Source organism: Tamandua tetradactyla, chromosome 20, assembly GCF_023851605.1.
Source record: "Tamandua tetradactyla isolate mTamTet1 chromosome 20, mTamTet1.pri, whole genome shotgun sequence".
Taxonomy (NCBI): Eukaryota; Metazoa; Chordata; class Mammalia; order Pilosa; family Myrmecophagidae; genus Tamandua; species Tamandua tetradactyla.
Window position 1 is genome coordinate 41251612 of NC_135346.1, and position 12332 is coordinate 41263943.

The 12332-nt window shown below is 37.0% G+C and overlaps 1 protein-coding gene across 1 annotated transcript in view; it reads left to right on the forward strand.

Annotated features, from left to right (window-relative positions):
- The first annotated feature begins 992 nt into the window (after positions 1–992).
- TTC1 (tetratricopeptide repeat domain 1) overlaps positions 993–12332 on the forward strand; it is a 68285-nt gene continuing 56945 nt past the window's right edge. Inside the window, exons 1-2 of the mRNA XM_077137568.1 lie at positions 993–1101; positions 2212–2575. Coding sequence (XP_076993683.1) covers positions 2243–2575 — 333 coding nt within the window. The 5' untranslated portion in view covers positions 993–1101; positions 2212–2242. The remainder of the gene's footprint in view (positions 1102–2211; positions 2576–12332) is intronic.

Below are 12332 nucleotides of genomic sequence, written 5' to 3' on the forward strand. Positions count from 1 at the left end.
TGAATGCACAGGGCAATGGTTTGGGATCAGGACCCCTTCGCACTCTAAAAATGATTAAGGACTCCCCAAAGCTTTTGTGTGTGTGGATTATACCTGTTAATATTTAAAATATCAGAAAATTAATATTTAAAAGATTAGAAATTAGAACTGAAATTTTTAAATATTCATAAATTCAAGATAATAAATCCATTATTTGATAAGACAAATAACATTTTTCTGAATAATATTTTCCTAAACAAAAAATATCTATCCTAAGAACAGTGGCATTGTTCACATTTTTGCCAATCTCTGCTTAATAAAAACCAACTGGATTCTCATATCTCCTTCTGCACTGAATCTGTTCCGTTATCGTGCAACACAGTCTTTGGAAAACTCCACTGTACATTCATGAAAGAATGAATGTGAAAAAGACAAATAACATCTAAGTATTATTATGAATTTTTTTTTTTTTTTAATCTCGAGGTGGTCCCCCTTGAAAAACACACTTTATTTAAGAGCCAGTGAAGAGAAAACTCTATTTATGCTTCGGGGTTCCTTTATAAATTGCTAGCCTGAGAGATGTCAGAGTGAAAAAGTAAAAAGAACACCATAGGGACACTTTTTCTGTCTTCCACTTTTCATCTTGTTCTGAGAGAAACGCGAATTTTTTTTTTTAATTCGAAAAGTTGTGGGTTTACGGAAAATCACGCTTCCAATACAGGGTTCCCATATAGCATCCTATTATTATCTTACATTAGTGTAGTACATTGTTACAACTGATCAAAACACATTTTTATAATTGGACTATTAACTATAGTCCATCCTTCAATGTAGAGTTCACTGTTTGTGTTGTACAGTTCCATATATAGATTTATCATTCTAATAACAAACACATGGAATTTGGCCGTAACCCAAGATGGCAACCGCCACTCAAAATTCAGTCCGTACAGTACCGTCACACAGGACAGCCATTCGCTATCTCTCTGAGAGTTCCACTACCTTTTCCAGGCTGTTTTGCCAACAGCGACGCTATTGGTCAGCGCAAACGGAAGTGCGCCCAAATGAGCGGAAGTGGAGGGTCTCAGTGGCTTGGAAGGTGAAGACGCAGGAGGTTGTGGAGCTGTGAGTAGACTCCTGGGTCTGGCGGTTTGGCGGTGAGGGACGGAGCTGGGGGGCAGTCAGCTCAGTAGCATGGGATGGCATCTCCCTAGTCCTGGGAGCTCAAACTAGATGTGAGAGTGGAGAGGAACAAGATGTCGCTGTGAAAAGGAAGTCTCCCTACCATGAGCTTGCTATTTTAGGTTTTCTTGGAACAAGCCAGGGCTAAATTAGGCTTGAGTCGCGACACAGGGGTCGTTGGCGAGATTCTTTTGCGACTCAGGGAGGGCAGGGGCAGGGGTGCTGAGACTCTGACTCAAATCCTAAAGTAATGCTTCTCAGTTGATTGCACATTACAGACACCTCGGGCTTTTAAAGCAAACAAACAGAAGAAAACAGTTGTCCTGACCGGACACCAAACCTAATTAAATCTGAATCAGAGCCTGGGTATCAGTATTTTATAAAGCGTCCCAGGTGTTCCCAAGTTGTGCAGCCGCGGCTGTGAACCACTCTATAGCCTCATTCTGACTTCAGCGGGGATCCTTATTAGGACCACCTCCTCCGAGGCTCCTCTTCCTCTGTGATCTGCGTGGGCTCTACCGTACGCTTTTGGGTTAAGTGGATGACACGGTTTTGTCACGGCCTCCATTTTGAGCTCCAGGAGAAACTTGCTCGTGGGATTGACTTGGCGACGTTGGGAAGGCCATCCGTGGTTTCTTAACTATGACCGGGTTATTGAGTCAAATAAAGATTAAGGCTGTTGCAGTTTTCTTGCAAGTGTTTTTCGTTTCTACCTATTTTTGCCACCCGGTCACAAAGCTAGCTTTGGAAGGAAGAAGTCACGTTAAAATCGGTGTCTTTTGTTACTTGTGAATAGTTCTGCTACCAAATTTGGCCAGAAAGAGGCATCACTTAAAATGATGTTTGACATTATGTATGGGTTTGTGGTAAAAGTTAATTTCAGTGAAAGAAAGCTAATGTGTTTCTGTTTTTGAGACTTTTAGTGCAGTAGCAGGTCCTAAGAGAATCCCCAAAGGAGGTTTGTTTAGATGTGATAGAAATTCTTATTTATGTATATTTTCATGTCTGTAAAAGCGCCATTACATAATAGATATTTTCCCTTCTTTCCCAAAGCTTCAGCTTCACCTCCCCCACTGAATCCAGCATGGGGGAGAAGTCAGAGAACTGTAGGGTTCCAGAGGATCTGTTCAATGGTTTGAAGGTTACAGATCCCCAGGAATCAGTGTGTGTCAGCCCTCCAGTTTCTAATCCCAAAGATGAACATTCTCAGAGCAAGATGCTCAAGGATGTTCAGGCCCATCTCCAGGAGGATCAGGGAGAAGAGGAGTGCTTTCATGACTGCAAAGATTCGTTTGAGAAGGAAGAGCCAGGTGTGGATAAGGTTGAGGACAAACCTGATGATAATGTGAATTCTTCTGAACTAGATGAAGAATACCTCATAGAACTGGAAAAGGACATGCCAGATGACGAGAAACAGGTAAATATTTTATTTATTGTGATGGTTTGCCACTAAACCTGCTTTTTAAAGTGAATAGATGTAATTAATAATGTATTATAAACCACTGCATCTATGATAAAGAATAACTTGCTCCTTCATGTCCTTACTGCTATACCAGTGATGGATCTGAAATAAATGTCAGGGAAGCATTGGATGTGTCTTCATAGCAAAGACATTTCCTTTTTTTTTTCTTGTGAATGACCTTTTGAGTTCTTCTGTTCATCATGTGCCTAAAGAGTCTATACCATTATAGTGTTCGTTTGTTTGTTTATTTTCTTATTATATGTGTATGTATATATGTCTTTCAGCATTTCTTCAATGACTTTCTCTGTGTTTCGTTGCTGAAATTGCTGTAATGAAGGTTTTTTTAAGACTAGGAGTATGGTATGCTGCCTATATATGTTAATCCCTTTTTAGCAAAAAATAACTGCCTGAATATCTTGGTAGTGTTTGGTCACAGAGGCACTGGTACCTGTATCATTTACATAATCATGCTCATGGAACAGAATTGTGTATGATCCTGTAGCTATCATGTTTGGCATCTAAAAAATGCCAGCCTCTTAACTTAAAACATGACTTGTATTTTCATTTAATCTTCGCAACACCTTTATGAAATGGATAAAAGAACAGGGTTTAGAGTGGTAGAGTAGGTTGCCCAAGATTACACATCTAATAAATGACCGATCTCATTGTCAAACCCAAATCTATTTGATTCCAGAACCAAATTATAATGAAACGTTTAGTAACAAGAACAGCTAACTTTCTATAAAGCAGATAATTACTAAAATCTACACTCCCTTGCTTCTTTGTCCCTGTACCGCATCCTTACCTGAGTAAGCCTCCACCTTTGGAAAATTAGAAGTCTTCTTGGTGAACTTCATACGTCTTTCCTTCTGCTCTCACAAGCAAAGTAGTCTGTAGAGTTACCATAATATCTGAACTCATCTATAAAGAACTTGAAAGAAGTTTGTAGCTCATACTTATTACTGTCTTAATTTCCTAAGGCTGCCATAACAAAATACCACAAACCAGGTGACTTGTAATAAAAAAATTTATTGCTTCACAGTTCTGGAACTAGACACCCAAAATTAAGGTGTTGGCAGAATCGTGCTTCTTCTGAAGTCTGTAGGGAAGATTCTGATCCATGCCTCTTCTGGCTTCTGGGGGCTTCTTGGGGAGGCAGTCCGTGTCATTCTCCCTTGGGTATCTGTCTGTATCTCCTCTTACCCTCTTAATGGATTAGATTCTTGCCCACCTTAATCCATTTTGGCCTCGTCTTAACTAATAACTTCTTCAAAGGGCCTATTTCCAAATAAAATCACATGCACAGGACCAGGGGTTAGGGCTTGAATATGTCTTTTGGGGAGACATAGTTCAACCCATAACAACTTCTGAAGAGTTCACTCACTGAGCAGGTTTGTAATGGACTGGGATAAATGTAAAGTACAACACTGGGGGTGAAGAGAAGCGTTTCTTTGTCTCGTCTTGGACAGTTTTCATTAGCTGGTCTGTTGTTTTTGTCCTGGACCTTCTGGCTTTTGTGCTAGTGTGTGCCAGCAGAAGGGGAGGGTAAAGGACAAAGGTGGGCCCAGCTCATAAACCACTTCTACAAAAATAGCTTGGAAACGTAAATCAGGTTCTGTTCAGTAACATTAGAGGAATGATTTTTTAGAAAGTGATTTTTTGGTTCAGTTTTCATTGAACCAAATTCATTTCACTGGTTGTTGATTAAACATCCATGTTAAGAATTCACCAATGCTTTTCTGACTCTTCAGAGTGATCTGCACTGATATCATAGTGAATTTTCTACATGGGCATCTGGCTTGGCCATTAAGTGGTTTGTCTCAAAGTATCACAAATTCCCACCCCTAATTTCATAAAACTTTTTTGCATCTCCTAGGCCAGGAAGTCACATTTTAAGTTCTATAAATATTTTTTAGCTAATTATTTTATTGTTTATAAATTTAATGTAATATTCTAAACAGCAAAATAATTTTTTCACTTTTTTCCCCTCCTTTTTAAAAGTGAGATATAATTTACATATAGCAAAGCGTTGTTAAGTTCTAATGTGTACACTTCCGTGAGTTTTGACTAAAGTATACACCTGTGTAACCCACACCCTGCTCAAGGTATAGAACATTTCCATTATGCCAGAACCTCTCCTTGTGCCCTTAACCAGTCATTCCTTCTCTCTCACCCCCACCAACCCAGAGAACCACTATTCTGATTCCTATTGCCAGAGTTGGTTTCTCCTGCTCTGGAATTTTATATAAATATAATCATACAGGAGTATTCACTTTTTAAAGTATAAACATTCGCTACTGCTTTACATTTTGTTTATCAATCTAAATGTTTTCATAGTTTAATTTTAAAATTTATAAACATCGCATAGTAACTTACTGCAGTAATTGCCCTGTAATTTTGTAGAACTGTAAGCCATGAATTCTACCTTTAGGAAACAACCCATGAGAGTGCAGACTGTCTGGAGCTAATTGTGGTGCTACTCTGTTCTCTGTTTATGCTGGCTTGATAAAAATCTGTGAAATTATCAAGAAGCCAGCAAAAAAAAAAAAAAGAAAAGTTGAAGAGCTGTCTCTTACCTGCTTTTATGGCTTGGTTTTATAAGTCATTGGGAACAAGATATAGCTTTTAAACTTGGTTCTTCTAATATAAACAAAGTTCAGATAGTTCAACAATGAAAAAAAAGAAATACAAATCGCCAAAAAATGTGAAACTAATTTCAGCATCACTAATAACTTTTAAAATGCAAATTAAAACAGGATGTCTCATCTATCAGATCAGCAATGGTGATCTGACATCGACAAGAAGAGAGCATATGAATTCATATAACTAATATTTGGAGTTTAAATAGTTCAACATTTCTATAGGATTCAAGTATCAAATTTTTATATGAACATTTCTTTAGATGGGGGCTGGCAGTAGAATCTTCAGTGATGGCAGTGTTTTCTTTCTATACTGACATGATATGTTATGTCCCTTGATATGTAGCTAGTATGGCTGAGAACTGAGTTTTTTAAATTTTATTTTATTTTAACTAATTTAAATTCAAGTAGTCACACAGCTAATGGGTACTGTATTGGACAGTGCAGTTTTAAACCCCTAATTCTCTTCTAACCATTTATTTTGTGGAAATTAATAGAACAATGTCCAACTTTATATATAAAAGTATGTGTGGTGGTATTCATAATTTTGGAATACTGGAGATACTGCCAATCAAAGGGGACCTAAAAAAATTTTTTTGGTCATTTTTATGTGGCAGCATGTAGTTCAGTAGACATTGACATGTAAAGATTCCTACTAGGTAATATTACATGAATTAAGCAAGTTATAGAACAGTCGTGATTTTGTTGAGTTAAAAGCTTAATAGCAATATGTTTATAAATTAAAATTTGGAAACATAAAAACCAATATATAAGCATTGATTATCTTTGAGGGATATGATGAAGAGGAAGTTTTCAATTAAATTTAATACAATTCTGTAATATTTGTGTTTTAAATAAGCATGTATTACACTTATAATCAACAACCACAACAATAAAACATTGCATTTTAAGAATATAGATAAAATTGATTTTTTACAACCAAGGTAGACATACTGCTAAGAAAGCATATAAAACTAACCTTTGAAGATTTGAGAAAGAAGCGCTGTTATAGGATCTACATATATTACTAAATATTTCTCTTTGGGCATCTCAAGTATCAGTAGCCAAAGTCTTTATTCACGTTTACTTGGCTTGCCCTCTGGCTAAGAATATAGCTCAGGTACAAATGAAGTGCTAGATTCTCAGTAGAACTCATAAATTAAGTTAGTGGAGAGGGAAGGCAACTAAGATTTGCTATAAAAACAGGTAAAAGTCTCTTGAGGAAAGTACTGTGTTTATTTCAGCAGCAAATTTTTTTTTTTTTTGAGCAACAAACACACATACAAGCATTCTTGACATGGCTACAATCAGTGGCTCACAATATCATCACATAGTTGGTATTCATCACCGTGATCATTTTTTTTGAACATATGCATCTCTCCAGCGAAAGAAAGAACTCATGCATACCATACCCCTTACCCCTCCCTTTCATTGACCACTAGTATTTCAGTCTACTCAATTTATTTTAACCTTTATTCCCTTATTTATTTCTTATCCATATTTTTTACTCATCTGTCCATACAGTAGATAGAAGGATTCTCGGACACAAGGTTTTTATGATCACACAGTCACATTCAGCAGCAAATCTTAACTGTGTGTGAAGACTTAAATGGATATAAGTATGCCCAGGAATGGAATTTTAGTTAACGCTCAAGGTGTTAAATATGTAAGGCATCTAAGTGATTCTCAAAGGTTTGACTGAGGTGAGTAAAGGACAGATCTAGCAGCAGATGAGAATTATTGCTGTTACAATTTTATGCTAAAGTTATGCTAAAGATTCTTATAGTCTTGAAACATATAGAATGTACTGTAGTTTGATGGTTTATCCCCTTCAAGAAAACCCCCCTTGAAATTTTAAACTACTCCCATTTGGAGAATTCCTGATATACTTGTAAGCAGAGGGGACAACCAGATCAATAGGCTGAGCCCACAAGCTTTGGGTTCACCGTATGAAACTTTTTCCTGCAAAGGATAGGCTAAGGCTACTGATAATTATTCCTGAGAGCCACTGCCAGGCAACCTCTTTTGTTGCTCAGATGTGACCTCTCTCTGTCTAAGCCAACTTGGCAGGTGAACTCACTGCCCTCCCGCTAAGTGGCACATGACTCTTAGGGATGTGAATCTCCTTGGCAACATGGGGCAGAACCAGCATCATGGGATTGAGAAAGCCTTCTTGACCAAACAGGAGAAGAGAGAAATGAGACAAAATAAAATTTCGGTGGCTGAGAGATTTCAAACAGAGTTGAGAAGTTGTCCTGATATATAATGTATAATAATGTCATGCATTATATATAGATATTATGGTGGATTGGAGTGGCTGGAGGGAAGTACCTGAAGTCGTTGAGTTGTGTTCCAGTAGCCTTGATTCTCAAAGATGATAGTATGACTGTGTAGTTTTTACAGTGTGACTGTGTGGTTGAAAACCTTGTGTCTCATGCTCCTTTTTCCAGGGTATGGACAGATGAGTAAAAAAAATTATGGATAATAAATAAATAATACGGGGGATAAAAGGGTAAAAAAATTGGGGTAGTGGTCAATGACAAGAAAACTGACTAGTGGTCAATGAGAGGGAGGAGTAAGGGGTATGGGATGTATAGCTTCATCTTTTTTCTTTTTATTTCTTTTTCTGGAGTGATGCAAATGGTCTTAAAATGATGATGGTGATGAATACGCAACTATGTGATGACATTGTGAGCCATTGATTGTACACCATCTGTACATGGTGTATGTGTACATCTGTATGTTTTTGAAGATTTATCAATAAAAACATTTTTAAAAAAAGAGAATCCCCTCTTGTGGACTCCTTGTCACAATGCAATATCCTCTACTTTATGGAGACCCTGTTTAACAAGTTCCCTAGGTAATTCTAATGCACACTAAAGTCTAAGGCCCTTTATTGTAGGGTCTTGCACAGTCTTCCTTCACAAACTAGCTATAGAATGAACAGTATGGTTATCTCTCCTGTGAGAGCTGGTAATTGGCCTTAAAGTTAGAGATTTTGCCTCATTCGTTTATTCAGGAAATACTTGCATTTCTTCTTCATACCAGGTATTGTTTGAGGCAATTACAGTAGTGAACAAGACAGGGTTTCTGTTCTTTCATAGGTATATTCTAATTGGGAGGTATGAAAAGATAAGATGATGTGATGCAAGGAGAGGGATTGGAATGATGGGAGAGAACTATTTTAGATTGGCTTGTCAGGAAAGGCCTCTGAAGAAAGGTGACAGTTCAGAGGAGAGTTGGGTGAGGAGTGGGGGGAGCCAAATGTGTGACTATCTGGGCAAGAAGAGTTCTAGACAAAGAGAGCAATTACTATAAAGCCCCTAAGGTGGTAACCGCAGGCTTGTTGTATTTCTTGGCCCTTCAGTGTAAGGACCAGTGGATGGAGCATCATGAGCAGGAGAGAGAGTAACATAAGATAAAGTGAATGAAGGTGTGATTATGGAATACTTTGTAAGTCATGGTAAGGAATTTGGGTTTATGCAAAGTACAATGGGAAACATGGGTAATTTTAAGCCATGAGAGAAATGGGAGTTATTTATATATTTTTTCCATTTTCTATTGGTATATATTCACATACCATGTAATCATCCGAAGTGAACAATCAGTGGTTCATGATATCATCATATAGCTGTGCACTTACCATCACAATCAACTTTTTTTTTCTTTTTTGTGAAAAATAACATGTATACAAAAAAATAAATTTCAAAGCACAGCAACAATTAGTTGTAAAACAGATTTCAGAATTTGGTTCCTCAATTTTTTTAGGTTTTATTCTTCTAGCTGCTCTAAGATACTGGAGATGAAAAGAAATAGTAATATAATGTTTCAGCAGTTATGCTTCTTTGTTGAATCCTACCTTCTCATACAGACCTTCTCGTACCATCACCTTTGCTCTTTCTCCCACTCTTTAGGGATATTTAGGCTATGCCCATTCTAACTTTTTCATGTTGGAAAGGGCTGTTGATAACATGGGATAAGGGGATGGAACTAGTTGATGTTCTGGAGAGGCTGGCCCCTCTGCATTTCAGGACTAATCTAGTCCAGGGACCCACCTGGAGTTTGTAGGTTTGTGGAAAGTTACCCTAGCGCATGGAACCTTTGTAGAATCTTATATAATACTCTAGATGTTCTTTAGGATTGGCAGGAATAGTTTTGGTTGGGATTTGGCAAGCTATGATAGATAGCAACGTCTTACTGAAGCTTATGCAAGAGTGACTTACAGAGTATCCTCTTGACTCTATTTAAACTCTCTCAGCTACTGATACTTTACTTGTTACGCTTCTTGTCCCCCTTTAGGTCAGGATAGCATTTATGATCCCATGGTGCCAGGGCCAGGCTCATCCCTGGGGGTCATTTCCCTTGCTGCCAGGAAGACTTTCACCCCTGGATGTCATGCCCCACATAGGGGAGGGCAGTGATTTCACTTGCAGAGTTGGGCTTACAGATAGAGAGGCCACATCTGAACAACAAAAGAGGTCCTCTGAAATTAACTCTTAGGCATACCTATAGGTAGGCTAAGCTTCTTCACTACATGCATAAGCTTCATAAGAGCAAGCCTCAAGGTTAAGGGCATGGTTTATTGATTTGGGTGTCCCCAGTGTTTGACACAGGGGTTTCCCTGATGGCAGAGTTTAATAGTTCCATATTTTTTTCTCCTATCCCTTGTGGGACTTTGCCAATACTTTTTTATTATCTACTTAATATACCATGGGATATATCTGAGCATTACATTAAGCTATACAGGATTGAAAGCCCTCATTCTTATTCTGGGCTCCCTGTGTTTGGATTGTTTAAATGATCTATTCAGACAGGTTCAGTTAGATTGTATGCTACAGGAAATCTAGGTTCTGGACAAAATAAACCTCTTCCTTTAGTCTCAAAGAGTAGATGAGTTTCTAAAATACAGACAAAGTCTTCCTTACCCCTGTGTTCTGCATTACCTTAATCCCAGCCTGATTCTGTTCATTCTTGTCTTTTTAAATACTGAGTTATACATATGTTATTTACATTTAATAAGATTATCCTGGTGGTGGTGTAGAGAATGGAAGGTGTAGGATATGCTATCTGGGATTTTAAAACATTTCCATTAGACTGTGAAAACGTATTATTTGCTTTAAGGCTTATTTTTTTTAAACCAGGAACCATTATCAGAGTACCCTCTTTTTTAGAACAGAAATTTTTCTGTCTTTTCCGTATCATTTTTTTCTAAACTCCACTTATTCCTTTTGGCTTCCATGTTTTTACCTCCTCAGTACATGATTTTTATAATCTTAGGCACATTGTTGTAACAGCGAGCATGTTTGCTGAGAACACTTTTTTGATTGCTTCCAGAAATTGTTAGTAATGACCTGCGTATTCTTATTAACCTCATGAGAAAACCCTTTCTAATATTGTTCTTTCTTTTTCATTTCCTAATGTGTGTCTCTTAAACTCAGGTTGCCATTTTTGTTCATTTCTTAGAATTACCAGCATTGGATTGAATGAATACTATTGGCAAAAAAAACAAAAGGTTAAACCAAATCCTAGAACTTAAGAACTGGAATGGATCTTAGATTACTGAGTTTACACCAGAGAAAATAAGGGTTGTCTGCGCCAATCATTTGGAAGTTGGTGGAGTACGTTTACTTTATTTGTTGGTGGAATAATGAAAATGGCATTCTGTATTTCCTGTGTTTATTAAGGAAGGTCACATTGTGTAGATCAGTGGTTCTCCAACCTCAGTGTGCCCGAGAATCACAGGAAACATATTAGCCATGCAAAACCCTGAGAACTGTCTGATTCTGCAGACGCGTGAGGTAGCAGCCAGGAATCTGCTTTGTTAAGAAGCATCTCAATGTAATTTTTGTTTAAGTAGTGCTATGGCCAGACTCTGGGAAATACAGCCAGATAAACCTAGATGACTCAGCTTCCAAAATAGGAAGTATTGACCTAACCAGTACACTGACTGCATCCAACATCATAAGAATGGTATACTAATAGGATAATTTGTTTTGCTCTCCTCATCGTGCTCAAAATTTAAGTAGTACCTAAGTAGGAGTTACTTCTATTACATTTGGTTTTGGAAAGTAGAATTTTCTGAATTCAGAAACAAAGAAATAGTTTCAGTATTAATTCCTGACATTTAAGTCATCTTTCCTCAAAAAGATAAGACTTAATGAAATTCAGTTTCTTTTTTTTTTTGCTTGTAATTTTCTTTATTTTTTTAATTAATTAAAAAAAATTAACAAAACATTTAGAAATCATTCCATTCTACATGTACAATCAGTAATTCTTAATATCATCACATAGTTGCATATTCATCATTTCTTAGTATATTTGCATCGATTTAGAAAAAGAAATAAAAAGACAACAGAATAAGAATTAAAACGATAATAGAGAGGAAAAAAAACCTATACCTCACATGCAGCTTCATTCAATGTTTTAACATAATTGCATTACAATTAGGTAGTATTGTGCTGTCCATTTCTGAGTTTTTATATCCAGTCCTGTTGCACAGTCTGTATCCCTTCAGCTCCAATTACCCCTTCTCTCTTTTTTTTTTTTTTTAATTAACGGAAAAAAAGAAATTAACCCAACATTTAGAATTCATACCATTCTACATATGCAATCAGTAATTCTTAACATCATCACATAGATGCATGATCATCGTTTCTTAATACATTTGCATCGGTTTAGAAGAACTAGCAACACAACCGAAAAAGATACAGAATGTTAATATAGAGAAAAAAATAAAAGTAATAATAGTAAAAACAAAACAAAACAAAAACCTATAGCTCAGATGCAGCTTCATTCAGTGTTTTAACATGATTACTTTACTATTAGGTATTATTGTGCTGTCCATTTTTGAGTTTTTGTATCTAGTCCTGTTGCACAGTCTGTATCCCTTCAGCTCCAATTGCCCATTATCTTACCCTGTTTCTACCTCCTGCTGGACTCTGTTACCAATGACATATTCCAAATTTATTCTTGAATGTCCGTTCACATCAGTGGAACCTTACAGTATTTGTCCTTTAATTTTTGGCTAGACTCACTCAGCATAATGTTCTTTAGGTCCATCCATGTTATTACAT